At 39.0% G+C, this 21288-nt stretch overlaps 1 protein-coding gene across 2 annotated transcripts in view; it reads right to left on the bottom strand.

Annotated features, from left to right (window-relative positions):
- afg3l2 (AFG3-like AAA ATPase 2) overlaps positions 1 to 21288 on the bottom strand; it is an 85896-nt gene that overhangs the window by 44051 nt on the left and 20557 nt on the right. For both annotated transcript variants that reach the window (XM_072258726.1, XM_072258736.1), the window contains exons 2-5: positions 19500 to 19593; positions 12275 to 12343; positions 11312 to 11424; positions 8776 to 8928 (exon numbers count right to left, since the gene is read on the bottom strand). In XM_072258726.1, the coding sequence (XP_072114827.1) occupies positions 8776 to 8928; positions 11312 to 11424; positions 12275 to 12343; positions 19500 to 19593 (429 nt within the window). The remainder of the gene's footprint in view (positions 1 to 8775; positions 8929 to 11311; positions 11425 to 12274; positions 12344 to 19499; positions 19594 to 21288) is intronic.

Genomic DNA, 21288 nt, shown 5'->3' with positions numbered 1-21288 from the left:
TTTCTCCACAACATCATTCAACAAACTTTGTCCTGCTTTCCATGTTTTTTAACCTACCTTGGCATGGTTTTTTATTTGTGAATACAACTGCTATATTTTGAAATACTGACACCAAAATGATTGCTTCTTGTCACAACTAGCTTGCTAATGTTATAAAGCTTACAATTTGTGTCATTAGTATATGCAGAGTGCAGAAAACGCATCCCATCTACAGCTTAATATTCTCTCCGCACATTCAGGAAGAAAACCCAAACAAGCTCCAAGTCTCATTCATCTAAACTCTGGAGATCAGAGCCTCAGCAGAGGTAATACTCGGGTTAAACAAGGGTTCCACTTCCTGAGAACTGTTCAATAACCAGCTTCTTTATGAGTCAGTAGTCTTTTTTTGTAGCTGCCCACATCATATTGTTCTACATACACATGCTAAAATTCTTTCGTTTCAGTGGTCAATACATTAGCCTCCATATTAAGTGGGGAAGGGAGAGTTGGAGGGTCACATGCCTAGAGAATGGGCTGTCACAATTTCCCAAATATAAAGCCACATCATCTGTGCATGCAGCAAGAATCACAAGTTATAAAAAATACAAATATTTCCTGTTTGCCTTTTTTCTCCCCACATATTCTATGAGAGCAATTTTTATTCTGTATGTCAAATATTTTGGTATTATCTATGAATATTTTAAGAGCAAATTTCCATCACCAAAATGGCCAGATCACAAAACTCACCTGTAGTCACCCTAATAGTACATCATCATCAGGTGCTATGCCCAGTTTGAGCTTTGTCTGCCATGGCCCACACACTCCTGTTTCAGGTCAAGTGGATCAATTCATTCGTATTCATTTCCAGTTCTCTGGCTGCTGTCTCCATCATCATTTGTCTTTGCCTTCTTCTTGCTTTCTTCCTTTCAATCTTTCCCATAATTACTGTACGTTCTAACTCCTCTTTCTTAATCACATGTCTAATGAAGTTACGTTGCCTTTTCATGATCTCATACATTATTTAAAAGTACACATAATGAAATTAATAAAATATATACTCTATTCAGTCATAAATGACTACCACGATTAGCACTAGCTTGAAAAATGCTTCAAAATATACGGAAGAATTTGTGTAAAGTGAGATTTTCATAGGTCAGATTGTTCAACACCCCCCCACCCCCACCCCCATGTAGCAAACCTACCATTCCTAGAACCTATCCTGTGAATCTTCACTGTCTTTTTATATCTGTACAAACTGCAGCCTTCTTGGACAGAGATACTCCACTCTAAGAATGAAGGGGTGCAAACGACAGGAAACTGTAGGCCAGTTAGCCTAATTTCAGTGGTTGGCGACCATTATTAGGATGAGGTTTTGGGGCACTTGGAGGCACATTACAAAATAGGGAAAAGTCAGCATGGTTTCCTCAAGGGAAAATCTTGCCTGACAAATCTGTTGGAATTCTTTGAAGAAATAGCAAGCAGGATAGACAAAGGAGAATCATTTGATGTTGTGTACTTAGATTTCCAGAAGGCCTTTGACGAAGGTGCTGCATACAAGGCTGCTAAACATGATAAGAGCCCAGGGTAGGGTATTACAGGACAGATAGCAGCATGGATAGGTGGTTTACTGACTAGCAGGAGGCAAGTAGTGGGAATAAGGGTGCCTGCTGGTGTCTAGTGGTGTTCTAGGGATCAGTGTTGGGACCACTCCTTTTTAGGTTATATTTTAATGACTTGAATGACGGAATTGATGCCTTTGTGGGCAAGTTTACCAATGATACAGAAACAGGTGGAACAGCAGATACTATTGAGGAAGCAAGGAGGCTGCAGAAGACTTAAGACAGATTAGGATAGTGGGCAAAGAAGTGGCAGATGGAATACAGAGCTTGAAGTGTAGAGTCAAGCACTTTGGCAGAAGGGACAAAAGCATAGACTATTTTCTACATGGAGAGGAAATACAGAAATCAGAGGTGCAACGGGACTTGAGGAGCCTTCATGCAGCATTTCCTAAGGACTAATTTGCAGGTTAAGTCTGTGGTAAGGAAGGCAAATACAATGTTAGCATTCATTTTGAGAGAACTATACTACAAGACCATAAGAGGTAGGAACAGAATTAGGCCAATTGGCCCATCGAGTCTGCTCCACCATTTCATCATGGCTGATCCAATTTTCCTTTCCGCCCTCATCTCCTGTTTTCTCCCTGTATCCCTTCATGCCCTGACCATCAAGAACCTATTAACCTTTACTTTAAATATACATAAAGACTTTGCCACAGGCAGCTGAGGAAGCCAAGTATTCCACAGATTAACCTCGCTGGCTAAAGAAGTTCCTCATCTCTGTTCTAAAAGGACACCTCTCTATTCTGAGGCTGTGCCCTCTGGTCTTAGACTCTCCTACCATAGGAAACATCCTCTCCACAGCCACTCGATAGAGGTCTTTCATAATTCAATGAGGTCACCCCTCATTCTTCTGAATTCCAGTGAATATAGGCCCAGATCCATCAAGTGCTTTTCATATGACAAACCATCCAACCCTGGAACAATTTTCATGAAACTCCTTTGAACCTTCTCCAGTTTCAGCACATCCTTTCTGAGATATGTGGCCCAAAACTGCTCCCAATACTTCAAGTGAGGCCTCACCAATGTTTTATAAAGCTTCAACATTACATCCTTGCTTTTATATTCTAGTCCTCTGGAAATGAATGTTAACAATGCATTTGCTTTCCTCGTCACAGACTCAACCTGAAAATTAACCTTTAGGGAATCCTTCACAAGGACTCCCAAGTCTCTTTGCATCTCAGTTTTTTGTACCTTCCTTCCATTTAGAAAATAGTCAACTCTTTCATTCCTTCTACCAAAGAACATAACCATACACTTCGCAACACTGTATTCCATCTGCCACTTCTTTGCCCATTCTCCTAATCTGTCTAAGTCCTTCTGTAGCCTCTCTACTTCCTCAAAACTACCTGCCCCTCCAACTATTTTCATATTGTCTGCAAAAACTTTGCAACAAAGCTATCAATTACGTCATTCAAATTACAGTCGGCCCTCCTTATCCACGGGTTCCACTCATGCGGATTCAACCAATCGCAGATTGGGAAAACCCCGAAGTTCCCTCTCCAGCACTCGTTGTTTGAGCATGTACAGACTTTTTTTCTTGTCATTATTCCCTAAACAATACAGTATAACAACTATTTACATAGTATTTACATTGTATTAGGTATTACAAGTAATCTAGAGATGATTTAAAGTATACGGAAGGATGTGCATAGGTTACCGCAGATCGGGATCGAAAAAAAAACCCGGAAGTTTCCTCTCCAGCACTTGTTGTTCGAGCATGTACAGACTTTTTTTCTTGCCATTACTCCCTAAACAATACAGTATAACAACTATTTACATAGCACTTACATTGTATTAGGTACTATAAGTAATCTAGAGGTGATCTAATGTACAGGCAGTCTTTAAGTTGGATTTGTACGCAAGTCGGAACAGGTACATCCGGTATTATTTAGCGTCAGTTAGTCAAATGTTTGTCTTAGTATATAGTACATATTTTACCTTTCTATGCATATAAAACACTTAAGAAACATATGTATTTCAATAATTAAACCACTGCGCTGCTTAGTAATAATTGTAGCTTTCATCGGGGCAGGGCCTTTCACATGCTCCATTATTCTCACTTCATCCTTTAAAATTGTTCCGATCGTTGACTGACTGTAACCTAACGCTTTTCCGATGACCGATGGCATTTCACCTCTTTCCAAATGCTTTATTATTTCCACTTTATTTTCAATCATAATTGTTTTCCACCAACGGAACAGAAACACTGCGGATTCAGCAGCGGCCGCGGGTGGTGGGTCCGGAGTTCTCCCAGGTCCTGAAGTCCACCCGCACTGAGACGGGTTAAATAAAAGACTTGAGCATCCGCGTTCTTTGGTATCCGCGGAGGGTCCCGGAACTAATCCCCCACGGATAAGGAGGGCCAACTGCATTAACAGTTAGCGTAAAAAGAATCGGTCCCAACAGAGACCCCTGCCAGCTAGAAAAGGATCCCTTGATTCCCACTCTTTGCCTCCTGCCAATCAACCACTGCTTTATCTGTAGCTTGTTAAGCAGCCTCATGTGCAGCACCTTGTCAAAAGCCTTCTGAAATCCAAGGACACAACAGCAACCAATCCTTCTGCTTGTTATTTTTTCAAAGAATTCCAACATATTTGTCAGGCAAGATTTTCCTTTGAAAAAACCATGCTGACTACGGCCTATTTTATCATGTGCCTCCAAGTACCCTGAGACCTCATCCTTAATAATCAACTCCAACATCTTCCCAGCCACTGAGGTTAGACTATCTGGGCCAATAGTTTCCTTTCTTCTGCCTCTCTCCGTTCTTGAAGAGTGGAGTGACATTTGCAATTTTTCAGACTTCCAGAACATAAATACAAAGATGTAATGCTGAAGTTTTATAAGGCATTGATCAGACAACACTTAGAGTACTGTGAGCAGTTTTGGGCCCCTTATATAAAAAAAGATGTGCTGGCATTGGAAAGGCTCCAGAGGTGGGTCACAAGAATGATTCCAGGAATTAAAGGGTTAATGTACGAGGCGCAGTAGATGACTCTGGATCTCCGTGAAACATATTGAATATTGAAAGGCCGAGGTAATGTGAATGGGGTGAGGATGTTCCAGGGGGCACAACCACAGAATAGAAGGATGTCCCTTTAGAACAGAAATGAGGAGGAATTTCTTCAGCCAGAGGGTGGTGAATTTGTAGAATTTATTGTCACAGGTGGCTGTGAAGGCCAAATCATTAGACATACAGTGAATTCCAGTTAATTGGGCCATTGGTTAATCGGGGCAGCTGCTTTATTGTGAAAACTCTTAAAGAACAAATACTAATCAAGAAAATAACCGTGATTCCCTTTGCTTATATGGGACATGATGCCGCTTTACTGGGGCAATAGATTGTTGCTGAACAGTTCTAACTAGCTTCAGACATGTGAACTTGTGTGACCGTTAGACACTACCATGTGCATACAGCGAACAGTCTTTAAATAGTGTCAGTTGTGTGTGCTTGTGTTCAAAAAGCAATGATTTCTGTCACCCATTGCTGGTGAGAAATAAGCTGTACGACAATTCAGAACTGTTTAGCTCACTGCAGTTTCAAGCATTTAGGCTTTGCCAGAAATGGCCTAGAGTGAAAATTTCAAGTTAGGAATTAAGAATCTGAAGATATCTACAATCATCTTGAATGTTACATTGGAAATGAATATTTGGAGGTTGCAATTGTTGATAGCATTGTATGACGGCATCCATTATCTGCACTATGTGTCTGCTCTGATTTTGTTAATTTACAGTAAATCAAAAGACTACAGCAACATGCTGAATTCCTCCATCAATAACTATTAGGAATTAATATAGTTTTATAGTACAGTAGTATTGATAATGTTCTAATTAGTTCTGTATTTCAGTTAAATACATAATTTGTTACTCAGTTAAATAGTAGTTTGTCTTTTTTTTTAATACCTTTTGAATTATTTCCATGAAATTTTGGCTAATTGGGGAAGCTGCTTAATTGGGTCAAAATGTACTGGTCCTGGTGTGTAGCAGTTAACTAGAATACACTGTACTTAAAACGGAGGTTGATAGATTCTTGATTAGTAAGGGTATGAAAGATTACAGGAAGAAGGCAGAAGAACCGGATACGGGGGTAACTATGATGGAATGACAGAGTGGACTCAATGGGCTGAATGTCCTAATTCTGCTCCTGTGTCTTATGGTCTTAGACCAAAACTACATACAACTGTAGTTTCACTAATGTTTCATATATATGCAACAAGACTTCCTTAGTCCTGTATTCAAATCCTCTTGTAGAGGCAAACATAGAGTTTGCCTTCCAAATTCCTTTCTGCACATGGTTGTTGGCCTTAACTTGTATAGAAACACACCCAGGTCCCTTAGAACATTAACACCACCCAGACTCCCACCATTTAATTTATAGTTTGGTTTTCTTTGATGTGCAAAGTGAATGATCTCATATTTCCTATACTATAGAAAGGATGTGATTGCACTGGAGAGTCTGCAGAGGAGATTCACCTGGATAGGAGGCCTTTAGTTATGGGGAGAAATTGGATAGGCTGAGTTTGCATTGCCTGGAGTGAAAAAAACCAAGCAGAAGCGCCAACTTACTGGCAACAAACAAAACTATTAACTACTTAATTAATCACACTTTTTTCTGGTAAACAATCACTGCAATCAATAGACTATAACCTCCCTTTCAGAGTTGAGCTTTTGAACCGCCTGCACAACCTGGCATTTTTTACAGTGTGAACTGAAGTCTCGAAGCTGCAGCACAGTTGCGACATGGCTAGTACGGGACAAATTAAGACTTTCTACTTTGATTAACAGTGTGAAAACTATTTTAGATCCAGAGAGTCTCCACAATGAACTAAGACGACTGTGCACAATATTCCCACAGAATGGCTACAAAGTGAAGGAAATCAATCAGGGCCTTAAAAGGGCTGATGGAAAAACCAGGAAACCTAACAACGAGGAGGAACCCATCACTGCTGTCTGTCTTCCCTATACTTCCATGTTTCTGGAAGGATTGCCAGGATCCTGAAGAAATACCGGATTAGTACCATCCACAAACCCGTAAGGAAACTCCAATCACAGCTTACACGGGTCAAAGATGACCTGGGGCTCAGGGCAGCTTGCACTTACAGGATTCCGTGAACGTAGATTGACTTCGACGGCACAAAACTACAGTGCCGCACTAGTGACTTTTGCGACTGCCTGGTAAAGGAAGCCATTGAAATAGAACTAGAGGAAAAGAATTATAACAAAGATGAAGGCCTTGCTCTAAGAAATGGAATTTGATTGTAAGCAAGGTGGGACAACAGAAACTTGATTGGATGAGGACTAGCCAATCAAGAGAGACAGACGGCAGGAGTTTAAATACCACTGGACTAAACATCCCTGATGATAATGGCAGAGTTTGTCATCGAAGCATCGGTTAAAATCGATCCCTTTTCCCAGCTGGAACCCAAGAAGAGTTTACTCATCAGAGACACAGAGAAAACATGAGGTCCTTTTTCCACTAGTCACAGTTTGCCAATCTGAGAAGGATCAGTTTATTTCCACTCTGCTTCATCTCTAACAACCAATTCTCAATCCATGTCTGTATGTTATCCTCAGTTCCACACGTCTTAAGTCTTGATGATCAACCTTACCGAATGACCTTCCAAATATCCAAACACTCCACATCTAGGGGTTTCTTCTTTCTACTCTACAAGTCAAGTCAATCAAAAAAATTAGTCAAACATAATTTATTTCCATTAATCCATGTTGGTTCAGCTCAATTCCATCATTCTTTTGAGGGTGTTCTGTTATTGCATCCTTCATTATGGATTGCAGCATTTTCCTCTACCACTGGAGTTGGATAATTGCTCAGTACACTCCAGTTTTCTCTTTCGCTCCTTTTTTTAAACAGTGGTACCCATCAACCAACAAGAAAAATATCAGGATCTACAGAACTCTGAAAAACCCGTAACATAATATCTACCACCTTGAAGGACACCTGATGAGTTTGAGAACACAATCAATACCTAGGCGGGAGGAGAAGAGAAGCAGCGCGCCATGTGTGCGCAGCCCTCCAATGAAAAATGATATCGTATCTGTTAAATAGGGGCCATGGACAATTCTGATTTGATGAAGATGGACGTGAAAGCACAGAGGAATATCTGGAAAAATTTCTGAAACGCTTGTTCGCTGCTGTCCTTACTGCACGGTCAGGAATCTTTCGGAGGGTAGGCCTCAAAATCCCCGGCTTTGCCTGCTGTTGGCGACCAAGAAGGAGGTCGAATCGTTCGGATAGTGATGGCGCTCAGTACTCAGTGTTGGACAGCTGATCAGAGCTCGAAGTTTTCGGATGACTCAGAGTCGGACCGTGGTCGGTATGGCAGGGAGAGTTTTTCTTCCTTCTCTCCGTCTGCGTAGGACATTTGAGTGACTTTGAACTTTTACTGTGCTCATGGACTTCTTCATCAAGTTATGGTATTGTTGCACTGTTGTAACTATATGTTATAATTATATGGTTTTGTTAGTTTTTTCAGTCTTGGTCCGTCCTGTGTTTTGTGATATCACACCGGAGGAAATATTGTATCATTTCTTAATGCATGCATTACTAAATGACAATAAAAGAGGATTGCGTGTCTTCATAATCTAAAATACCTGTAGGACACCTGAGAACAGAATTAAACACCATTAAAATTAATTAACCCAATTAACTCAACTTAGAACACTTGAGAGGCTAAACTTCCCACATAGTAAATAGTAAACATTAAAAAAAATTAAAGATAAAGATTCTATTCAACCAATTGAAATAGACACAAAGTGGCAGCTTTTCTGTAGTAAAGAATTGAGAAAGTCAGAATCTTCAACCTTGAAGCTACTTAACTGCAGTTATTGCTCACAAAAGGTATCAATGTTGTAATCATTTCTAGTATCGTTTAAATGCTTGGCAATGTTTTAAAAGGGTTACATTGAGAAACTACATTTCTTAAATATTTTTCAAATAAATAGAGAATCTGGAATGTGATCCTCAAAACTAGAATTGACTTGGAGATCAGAAACACCTAATGATTCCATTTTCAAATTATACAACTATTATAAAGTAGAATTTCAGAAGAAAGAAAATTAAACATTTTTAGACTGTATTTGGCAGATAAATGTCAAATTATGAATTTTACATAGTGCAACAAATTTTACAATAGTAAGGCATAGATGCTAATTCAACACTTACTACTCCTTTTGAAAGGTAATTATTGACAAAGTCCTTCCATGTAACTTCTCTACCAACGTTTCTGAAGAAAACATAATAAGCAACAGTTGCCCAAAATGCTGCTCCTCCTATGAGGTAAAATCGAAATTCCTTATCGTCCCAGGGAATATCACCCTAGAAAACAAAGAGCTATTAAATAGATGTAAATAGATCATGCATTCAAACACATCCAAATGCAGTGTTTCTGAGATAAATATCTGCTGTGCTGAAATATTAACTATTGAACCAATGCACAAAACACACACTATAGATTTCTATTCTAAACACTACAGATATTCACAATTGAATTCAGTCTTAAAATAAAATTCTACCTAATGCCTTGAACTTTTGAAATTCAACCCATTTCTTCACACCACTGGTGTGCTTCATGTGATAAGCAGCGCCATTGACACTATTGATAGAGGTATATTTACATACATATTTATTGCAAAGGAAGCAACTATTCAGCCTATCTTTTCCATGCCAGCTTCCAGAAGAGCAGCCTCATCAGCCCTATTCCCTCCCCCCCCAGTAACCTTAGTTTATTCTTCACATGCCCATCAACCTTCCTTGATTCTTTTTCCATTAACCTGTGGTAAAAGAGCAATTTATAGCAGGCAATTAACCTAGCAGCACGAGACGGGGAGGGAAAGTGGAGTTCACAAGATCTCCCCATGACATATATTTGATATGACTTGAGGAGAACTTGTGAAATCCACACATCTGAGGTCAGGTTTGAACCTGGACCCCTAGAACTAAGGCAGAAATGCTAACTGCTGGACTACTGTGCTGTTAATATAGATGAAATGGCCTCTTGTAACATGGATATAATCTAAGCACCCATCTGCTTCATATTTAGCATAGGAAGCAAACGGAAAACATGCACAGGCATTTGAAAGTTCTTAAGGCAAATATTTATTGGGAAGAAAATTTGTACTTTTATTTAAATAACACTTCCAACATGTTCAGTGGAATTTAATTTCATTGATTTACCATTTTTAGAGATCATTAGGCTGTTGGTACTGATCCCTGATACATACTTTGATGTATACTTGATTCAAGGCTTGGAGTTATTGTTGTTACCCATTTTAACATTAGTGGGCACGTGGCCAAGTGTTTAAGGCATTGGACTAACGACCTGAAGGTCGTGAGTTCGAGCCCCAGCCGAGGGAATGTGTTGCGTCCTTGAGCAAGGCACTTAATCACACATTGCTCTGCAACGACACTGGTGCCAAGCTGTATGGGTCCTAATGCCCTTCCCTTGGATAATACTGGTGTCATGGAGAGGGGAGACTTGCAGCATGGGCAACTGCTAGTCTTCCATACAACCTTGCCCAGGCCTGCACCCTGGAGAGTGAAGACTTTCCAGGCACAGATCCATGGTCTCGCAAGACTAACATTAGTATGAGATTTCACCATGGGGAACAATTTCATATGACTTTGAAGTAAGAAGCAGATTTGTACCATTTAATGGTTATATTTGTAAAGAACTGATTTGCCATCAAGGGCAGTATTACACCATGACACTTACACAAGGGTTTAAAAAAAATGGGTCTAATTTTATGCTTCTTTAAGAAGGAAGAGCACCACAGACATGGAAGACAAAGGTTTCCTGTCAGCATCCGGAACATAGTCAAGTGTATGACATTCCAAACTGAGAAAGCCAAAGGCCGTAGCAACAGTATCTGAATACTCCTCTCCCACATCATGCACTGCTTCAGTCAGCAGTTTCCATGGAAAAGGGATTCAGATTAATTAAGAGTCACTGGTTTAGTAAGTTTGGCACAATATTATGGGCCATAGGCTTTGCCCTCTACCTTACTGCTCTATATTCTATGCTCCAACTTTAAAATCACTACAGGTGTTAATAAGCAATTAGTGAGTTTTCAAGATATTGCTTGATAATATCAATCTTTCTTTAATTTCCATATTTGTAAAAGAAATGTTTCTGTGCAACTTATCTCACTTAAATAAAAAAACTATAGTATAAATAGTTAAAACTTTCAGTTGTTCATCACGGGCAAGAACCCTAGCTGATTTCCTGTATTCTTTCTCTGGAGAACTGAATTTAATTGCCATTTCTGAAAGAGGAGATTAAAGTACTTTATTAGAGCTTAAGTGCTCCCACTTCCAATAATGAATATGTTCAGTGATACCAAATCCAAATTTTATTGCAGGTTAAGTGAACAGTGGGCTATAATAACTGCTGAGTTTTGCATAATAATTTTATAATAGCTCAACAATTGCTTTTTGCCATTATGTATCCCAAGAATTCAGCTATTTCAATGCAGAATACTATTCCAGTCCCTTTGACTCTGTTGTTCTTCAAAGTTCCTAAAACAGATAACCAAAAAAGTGTGCAATACTCAAAGGTGGCCTCATTGCCTTCCTTCACAGATACTGCCTAATCAGCTGAATGTTTCCAAAATAATATTTTACTTTTAATGAAGAAAGTGTTTGGAACTCCAGGAATTTAAACTTGCAGAGCAGGATTAAGGCAAAAGTTCCCAGCACTTACCTTCTGTAACCTGGCCCACCAAGTGGATTCATCTTTTCGGCCTCCTTTCTTTCCACCAGTTCCACCACCTGACCCATTATTCCCAAGACGCTGAGAATTTGCAGATTTTGACTCTGAATTATTCAACAGATCATTATCAGTTGCCATTGTTAATTGGTTAAATCATCATGTAGTGCAGATATTTGAAACACTCTGGTTTCCTTGGCTGCGCAAGTCCAGGGAAGACACTCTCAAGTCCCGCCAAACTCACGAGATTGAGACTGCTCGATCCCAGCCCAAACCCCGGTTTGTATGGATGCTGTGTAATTTGCTACCCTGTTAAAAATTAGTGCCACGAAATAACACAGTAGTACACTGCATACGATTAAAGGAATTATATTTATGAATCTTAACTTAAGTAAAGGATTAGTAAAGAATTAACAAAAAGGGCCCATTCTAATTAAACAGTAAAATGTGCACAAGTTGGATTTCATCTTGAACTTCTCTGTCACACATGTGCTGGGCCCTCAGTCAGTGTGAATACCCACACCACCTTCCGAACATTGCTCGCAAACCATCTCAAACTAATGGGTCTCCCACTGGATCATATGCTAAGACCAGTTCTCCCCAGCGCCTTCTCTCTTCAACTTCTGCTGAACAAAAAAGCCTAAGCCCAACCTTAGTGTCCCTCACCAGAGGAACCTCCCCTTAATTCGACCGTCCTAATTGGATGGCACACCTTTCTCCTCATCTCTCATCTTCAACAGTAACCCAAACAAGCTGCTCTTATAGAACTGCCAAAATGAAATACATACAACATAACAGCAAAAATATGAACTAGGGCATTACATATTCAACATAGATTACTGGAAAACTAATCCTAAAGTTGCTGTTTTCCCTGTTAATAAATGATCATCAGAAATTCTAAATTAATGCAAGTCATTTATAAATTTAGATGTGATGGCAATAAGCCAAATCCCATACCTTTTGCTTCAGAGGATCCTTTGGATTCATTTGCTTTTTTGGATTTGCTTGGAAAATATTTTTCAAAACCTGCAGGAAAATAATGTCAGTTTAAAATCCATACAAAGCGTAAACTTAACTAAATCTTTGTAAATGTATAGGATGTACTTTGAACCTCAAGACTCACCATTACATAGAAATAAATATAGCTCATTTATAGAACTGGTAACTGGAAATTAGAATGTTAATAATTTGCTTTTGTATTTAATCCATTTTGCCACATACATTCAACCCTCTTATTTCCCCCAAAGCTGGTGATCTACCCAAATCAACCTCTCCAAGCTTCAACTAGGTACCTTTTTATGGGAAGGTAACCAAACAAGTGTGTGTGTCGGGTACAATGATTCAGCATGCCCATGGTTATGAGTCCCATAATCTATACCAATATCATAAAACCAAGTTGATTTTTCTTTCAAATGTATCAGAGTCAGAGAGATACAGCGTGAAATCATGTGCTTTAATGCACCAAGTGCATGCCAACTATTAAACATCCTAATCATGCACTAAACAATTTTATTTTCCCCATTTTCCTATCGGCTGTCCCTTCCCCAGGTTCTACTACCCACATCTTTTTGGAAGTTAGGAGAAACTGGAGTGCCTAGGGAAACATGAGAAGTCACAGCAAGAATTGCAAACATCACACAAGTTGCAATGGAGTTAAGATCGAACACAAGTTCAACCCTATCATCCCCTCGAAAGTGATCACTAAGCTCTAAGGCCTAGGCTTTGATGCGCAACTGGATCCTCGATTTCCTCACCTGCAGCCTCCATCAGTGCAGGTTGATAACAACATCTCCCCCACAATCACCATCAGCAAGGGTGCACCACAAGACTCTGTATATAGCCCAGTACTCTGCTCACTTAATGCCTTTGATTGTGTGGTTAAGTATAGCTCCAATGCCATATTTAAGTTTGACATTGACACCACTGTTGCTGGCTGAATCAAAGGTCATGAGAAATCGGCATATAGGAGGGAGATTGAAAATCTGACTGAATGGTGTCAGAACAACAACTTCTCACTCAACATCAGCATAACTCAAAACTGATGATCAACTACTGGAGGTCTATGAACCAGTCCTCATCAGGGGATCAGAGGTGGAGAGCAACTTTAAATTCCTTGGCAATATCATTTCAGAGGACCTATCTGGGATCTGTAAGCAGGTGCCATCCCAAAGAAGGCACAACAATACTTCTAATTTCTTTGTATACATTTGGCATGTCATCTAAAACTCTGACAAACTTCTATAGATGCACAGTGGAGAGCATCTTCATGGCCTGGAATGGAAACACCAATGCTCAGAAATGAAAAAGTCTAGAGAAAGCCCTTCCCAACATTGAGCACTTTTATAAGGAGCACTTCCACAAGAAAGCACCACCCCTCATCAAGGACCCCCACCACCCAAGCTATGCTCTCTTCTCACTACCACTATCAGGCAGGAAATACAAGAGCCTCAGGTCTCAGACTATCAGGTTCAGGAGCAGTTTTACCCTTTAACCATCAGGCAGCTGAACCAATGAGGATACCTTCACTCACCTCAAATCTGCACTGATTCCACAACATACAATCTCACTTTCAAAAACATCATAACTCATGCTTGCAGTAAAGTGGATTCTGGTTAATTGGGCCATCAGTTAATCAGGACAACCACTTATTTGGGACTCTATGCTGTTTAATTGGGAGAAGACACTGTTGCAGAAGTTTCTAACCAGCATACAGTCATATGCACTTGTGTAGCTATTAAACACTACCCATGCTTAGAATGAGCAGTTTTTAAATAGCGTCAGTTGCGTGTGTTTGTGTTCCACAAGCAGTGATTTTTGTCACTGATAGGTGGCAAGAAGTAAGCAGTGATACAATTCAGAACTGTTTTGCTCATTGTGGCTTGGTGATGCCAGAAAGGCCAGGAATGAAAATGAAATAATTTCATTACTTCAACAAGTTAGGAACTACGAAGAATTAAGGTATCGACAATCATCTTGAATGTCACAATGAAAATGAAGATTTGGAGGATGCAATCATTGAAAGCATTGTATGAAGGCAGTCCTCTTTTCCATAGATGCTGCCTGGCCTGCTGGTTTCCTCCAGCATTTTGTGTGTGTTGCTTGGATTTCCAGCATCTGCAGATTTTCTCTTGTTTGAGAATCTATTAGTTTTTTTTTGCACAATTCGTCTTCTTTTGTACATTGGTTGTTTGTCAGTCTTTATATATAATTTTTCATAAATTCTATTGTATTCTTTATTTTCCTGTAAATGCCTGCAAGAAAATTAATTTCAAGGTAGCATATAGTACTTTGTTAACAAATTTACGTTGACTTTGAAGTCACTGGAGCAGTGAACCTGTGGCTGCACCACTGTGATCTTACAGTCAATAGAATGTTAGCAACAGAAAACTATGATACATCAAGCATTTTTTTAAATGAGTGGAAATTATACTAGGCGTGGCCCTCCAGAACAGTTAAACTCCCTATGCACACGATCCATGCCAAAGGCAAGACCAGCAAATCCATAGACATCACAACAGATGTCAGGATTGTTTCTCATTCCAGAATATTTTGAATTTAAGTAACAATAAATATAGCTCATTATTTACTAAAATGTTAACTGAAAAATAAGGATATTTTATTATATTTTGAATTAATCCATTCTACTGCATAAATGACCCTCTTTCAATTTCAGAGAGGTGAAGACCTGCCCTTGTGAACCTCTCTAGTTTGAAGTAAAAGGCCCTCTTAAAGCACTGCTAGATAAAGAATTCCAGGATTTTGACCTAGGGGATTTAGGAGTTATAACTCTAATAATTGGCTTAATTTTAAACACGAGGGATCCTGCAGATGTTGGAAGTCTTGAGCAATATCAGGCAGCACCTATGAAGGGGCATAAACAGTTGACATTTCAGGTCAAAAACTTCCATCAGAACTGGAAAGGAAAGGGGTAGAAAGTACAATAAGGAGGTGGGGGTTGGGGCTGGAATACATTTAATGGCTGACAGAATTAGTTTAGCCCTGTTGCTGAAGATAGGCATCTTGATCATGTTTGATTGGGTAATAAGTGTATTATATCATTCATGTTTGGTCAGTGACGATTCACTAATTTTTTTGTGTATTTACAACTGGTTCACAGGCAATCCTTGAACTTCAGCCTGACTATAAATGCTATCTAGCTGATTTTAAACTTACAATGACATAACTACACACAATGAAACAGAACAACGCAGAGTGAAACCCATAGGGAAGGTGTAGCAAAAGGATGTAAATACAGGTCAGTCTTAAATTAACCATGTTACATGATATGAGCAAAAAACAGAAACAATAAACTAATAAGTCGGCTTGAAGTAGAAAAGCATTGGCTGGATGTTGAGTAAGATTTCAATTAATCATCCTTGACATATTGAAGAATTTTTTAAAAATCCTGATAACATTACATTTTCCAGCAGGATCACGTCAGTTAATGCAACACAATTAAGCTTGATCAAAGAGACCATTGTTGGAGAAGATGAAGCAGGTGGGAGAACAAATGAATATTTTACTGCATCCCTTTAAGCTTATCATAGAGGTGGTCATGGAGGTGGCCAGGAACACATTCACCCACAAGCAGTAAACAGGAGGTCAAAGGATCAACATTAACTTATAGCTGGTTGTGAATGACTTCAGATTTAAAACACAGTAGTAATGTACACAACATCCATAACAGTGGTGAAAATGTGAACAGTAATAGGTTAACAACAGGAATTCTGCAGATGCTGGAAATTCAAGCAACACACATCAAAGTTGCTGGTGAACGCAGACGAAGGGTCTCGGCCTGAAACGTCGACTGCACCTCTTCCTAGAGATGCTGCCTGGCCTGCTGCGTTCACCAGCAACTTTGATGTGTGTAACAGTAATAGGCTGACAGGCAAGGAAGACAGCTATCCTCAATTCATATTCAATGAAAATGAGACAGGCTTCTTTACAAAAGGAATGCTGTCACACACATTTCCACATATGCCTGGATATAAAACTACCAGAGACCACTTGTCACTCCTGCTGAGTTAGGGGGCAATGCCTCAAGATCTTAGAGGTGCCAGAAAGTTTGTGAACCCTGTAGAATTTTCTCTATTTCTGCATATGACCTAAAATGTGATCAGATCTTCACTCAAGTCCTAGACCTAGATAAAGAGAACCCAATTAAATAAATAATACAAAAAACATTACACTTGTTCATCTATTTATTGAGAAAATGATCTAATATTACATGCATTTGTTGGATAAAGTATGTGAACTTTTGCTTTCAGTAAGTGGTGTGAACCCTGCCCCCCCCCCCACCCCTGTACAGCAATAACTTCAACCAAGAGTTTCCAGTAACTGTTGATCAGTCATGCACATCATCTTAAAGGAATGTTCGGCCATCCCTCCTTAGAAACTGCTTCAGCTCTGGGATGTTGGTGGGCTTCCTTGAATGAACTGCTCGCTTCAGGTCCTTCCACAATGTTTCTATAGGATTAAGGTCAGAACTCAGCCATTCCAAAACACGTATTTTCTTCTTTTTAAACCATTCTGTATTTGATTTACTCTTGTCTTTTGGATCATTGTCTTGTTGCATTATCCAACTTCTAATAAGCTACAGGTGACGGATTACTACCCTGACATTCTCCTGTAAAATGTCTTCACATAACTTTGAATTCATTGTTCTCTCAACGACTGCAAGCTATCCAGGCCTCGAGGCAGTAAAGCAGCCTCAAACCATGATGCTCCTTCTACCATGCTTCAGTTGGGATGGGATTTTGGTGTTGGTGTACAGAACACTTTTTCCTCCAAACTTAGCAACGTGTATTTCTGCCAAAAAGTTCAACTTTTGTCTCATCTGCCCACAGAATATTGTCCCAGAAGCATTGTAGAGCATTTAGGTAGTCTTTTGCAAACTTGAGACTTGCAGCAATGTTTTATTTTTGGAGAGCAGTGGTTTCCTTCATGGTGTCCTTCCATGAACACCATTCTTGTTCAGTGTTTTTCTTATAGTGAACACATGAACAGAGACCTGAGCAAGTTCTACTGATTTCTGCAGGTCTTTTGCTGTTATCCTTGGGATGTTTTTCACCTCCTTCAGCATTGCACATTGTGCTCTTGGTGTGATCTTTGCAGGATGCCCACTCCTAGGGAGAGCAGTAACAGAACTGAGTTTCCTCCATTCGTAGACAATTTCTTCCACTGTGGACTGATGAACACTCATGTCTTTAGAAATGCTTTTGTAGCCTTTTCCAGCTTCATGCATCTCTACAATTCTTCTTCAAAGGTCCTCTGAAAATTGTTTTGATTGAAGCATGGTCCACATAATGAATGTGTGTCTTTTTTTAATAGAGCAGAGCACCTCTACAACCCACACCTCCAATCTCATCTCAATGATTGGAACACCTGACTCCAAATAGCTTTTGTAGAAGACATTACTCCAGAGGTTCACACACTTTTTCCAGCAAATACATGTAATATTAGATCATTTTTCTCAATTAATAAACGAACTGGTATAATTTTTTCTGTGTTATTTATTTAGTTGGGTTTTCTTTATCTAGTTTTAGGACTTGCATGAAGATCTGATCACATTTTAGGCCATATTTATCCAGAATAAGAGAAAATTCTACAGGGTTCACAAACTTCCTAGCACCACTGTATACCAAAATCCATGCTTGTCTACCAGAAAATTCAACAGCAATAAATGGGTTTTCTAAAGAGCACCTGTTTTTAATTCAGAAGGCAAGCCAAGACACATGTAACAATGTCTTCTCCTAGCAGTGGTTTATTTCATATTTTTGCCCAATGAAGAATTACTGCATAGAAAGTAATCTTGAATATCAGGTAAAGTGTTTATAATATCCCAGGCCATCTAAAGGACAATAATAGACTCTCAGATTGTTGACCTTGGAAAGAGCGAATCTTCCAAACACAAAAGTCCCTTACAAAGCTAATGGACTAAAAATTAAAGTACAATTTCAAGGCTTTTTATCAATGCAACTTCAAGCATTTGACTGAAAAAACAATTAAGCAGCCAAGATAAGTAGTCAATGAGGAAATCTTGAAGAACAAAATCACACCCTGTGAAGTGTACTATAACATCTTTTGATGTTATCAATTGCCATCATTGATTATATAATCATACCATTCTGTGAATGTACCATTCTGTGATCATGAAAACCATTTTTAACACCGCTGCATCCTAGACGGTGGTCACCAGCATTTCCAGGAACAGTATGGCACAAGTTATGGCTGGAGGCATATGGCAACATTGTGGCATTTGGGAGCGGAGCAGTGAGCAGCAATGACATCACTCAACCGGCTTCCCAAAGAGGACTGGATAAAGTTGTTACTCAGGGTGACAGAGTTACTGCAGTCTCATGGGGCACCCTAATGAATGAGGAACTGCAAGATTTGCAACAATGCCAATTCCAGTGAATACCAATAATACTGAAACAGTAGATTCCAGTTGAAATACTTAATAGTTGATGTGATCATAGATGTAAGTATTCTGAAAGACAGAGGGAATTGAACCATTTTCTGAGAAGGAGTCAAACTGCAGGCACAGTTCCTCAGTTAAAAGAATTGTGCTTGACAGCATTTCCCATTAGAGAAATGCTCCATGAAGGGAATAGGCATGACAGTTAACCCTGGATCTCATCACAACTTGGCCATCTTCCCAGATACAGCTTGACTCATCACCCACACTTTCACCTGTATCCTCTTCCACTAATGTTCTTATTGCTGTTCTGGGGCATTTGCAAATTCATTCTTGTCAGTTTACACTATATTTTGTATTACTTCTCATTACATTGACCTTAACAAGACTTGGTACAATGCACAGCCTTAAAGGTCCTTGACATGAAATGTTGACTAAGCTTAATATTTCCACAGATGCTGCTTGACCTGCTGAATTCTTCTAGCATCTTTTTGCTCCAGTTTCCAGATCTGAAGCCCCTTGTGTCTCCAAGTTTTAAAAAAGTAGGTGTCTTACGTTACTGTCAAAACAGATTCTAAACAATTTGGTCCCATACTAAAATAAGGGTTTAGAATGCAAGGAAGTGTACTTAAGTGCTCATTTAAAATAATGTAAGTTCTTTTTCTTGCTTTACAGAGCGACTAGATTAAAAAGCATTTTGGACATTTAAAGAAACAGACTAGTTATTAAATGATAATATATAATTAGAATCTCAAGATGCCGTACCTTTAGGAGGCCGTGAGCAGAGGCGTCTGTAGACACCAAGCACGTTTGTCAGCAGACTGTTCCCATCCACACAGTTAAATGTACAACCAGAAGACTGCAAAACAAATGGCACTAATCCTTCAACCAGCCATTGCAACAAGAATGTCACAAAAACAGCGTTAAAAGAGCTAGATAATACTTGCTTGCTTTTTCACATTAAACCAATTTAGTGCTATGGTGGTATTAAGACATTGAGGTTACAATTTTAAAAAGCAAAATAATTTCAACCTCTGTCTTTAATGTAGATCATTAGGGAGACAGAAAGGTGTTTGATGTTTGGCATGATCACAGTGGGTCAAAGAAGCTACTTCTGTGGTGCTGCTTCACTTCATACCCTCTGCTCAAATTTTGAGATCTTTATAGAATTCAAGAAATACTTTTGATTCTGTAACTTCTGATAATATAACTTTTTCCTACCACAATATAATTCTTGTTTGTCATTTCATGTGTTCTTTCCATCTCAAATCAGACAAGATCAACCAATATCATTTGGTATTGTTGGATCCAACTGTTGAATTTTAATCATTATTTTCTTTGCGATTTAACAATCAATTATCTGCTTGTATTTTAAGTAGCCATTATATACATAACAATTTAATATGCCTCTTGTGTCTATGCAAAGTACAATTCTGGAAGTGTTGTTCCTTCATTAAATGGCTAATATTGTCTCATTAGTTAATTTTACCAGAGTATTTAATAAGTATTTTATAATTGGTTTATTCTTATCTATGAATTTTCTTATCTTTTGGGTATAAAAATAGCTGTTTTGTGCTAGGCACCATATTTAGATCCTCTCTTCAATAGTAAGCCCTCAGCCACTGCTCTGTTCCTGTTCTCTTTGTTCTATCAACTCAACAACATCCTCTATTGTCAGAGAGAAAAGTTCTGGAAAAAAGAATTTTGGCACGATGAAAATAGTGGTTTTACAATCTATTTGCTTGTTGGATCAACCTATGTACTTACTTACTGCCCATTTCGCCACTGGCATTGAGGGCAACAATGAAGGTCCTCCATCCCTAGCAGTATTCAGGATTTCCTTCATCATGTCAGTAGCTTCCTCTTGGCTTTCACTGCTGTCAGTCGTACAAGTCCCAGGTAGAGACTTAGGAATACCATTGCACTCAGATGTAGAAGGATTCTTCATTGTTATTTCCATAACAATTTTGTTTTCCCAGTCAGAATTGTTACCTCTGAGGTGAACTCCCAAACCTGGAGGGCTGGTGGACTACTCTTAGTCTGTCCTCTACCCTTTGACCTGTTTGACATGGGTGACCCTACCTAGAGCCAAAGCATAAAGCCCCGACTCCAGCCAACATAGCTCTCCAAGTCATTGAGGTATGCAAGCCTCCAAACCCTAGAACAAGGTTATAGTCCCCTTGGAGGATCAGCCTATGTGGTTACAATCTATTTGGTTGTTTGAAGATTATCTACTTGCTATTTGGTTACAATCTATTAATATTTCTAGATCTCAAATTGATAAAAGCATCTACAAATTAAAATTGAATCAAAACCATTACTAATGTTGTGAAAGTTAATAAGAACTCTTACCCAAATAAAACATTTCAGTTGGATAAAACTATTGAAAAAGTCCAGACAAAAATACCAACATAACTAAGTTTATTGAGAATAAGAAGGGATGTATTAAATTCAAGAAAATGGCTGCTACTGATTTAGAGATAAGAGCACATGGTCAGTTTGATGGAATGTGTGAGCAATTGAGAAAGTTTAACAGGGAGTCTTCTACTAATTG

The sequence above is a fragment of the Mobula birostris genome, chromosome 1, assembly GCF_030028105.1.
Source record: "Mobula birostris isolate sMobBir1 chromosome 1, sMobBir1.hap1, whole genome shotgun sequence".
Lineage (NCBI taxonomy): Eukaryota > Metazoa > Chordata > Chondrichthyes > Myliobatiformes > Myliobatidae > Mobula > Mobula birostris.
Note: the sequence above shows the minus strand (reverse complement) of the source record. Positions and strands in the feature narration are given on the sequence as shown.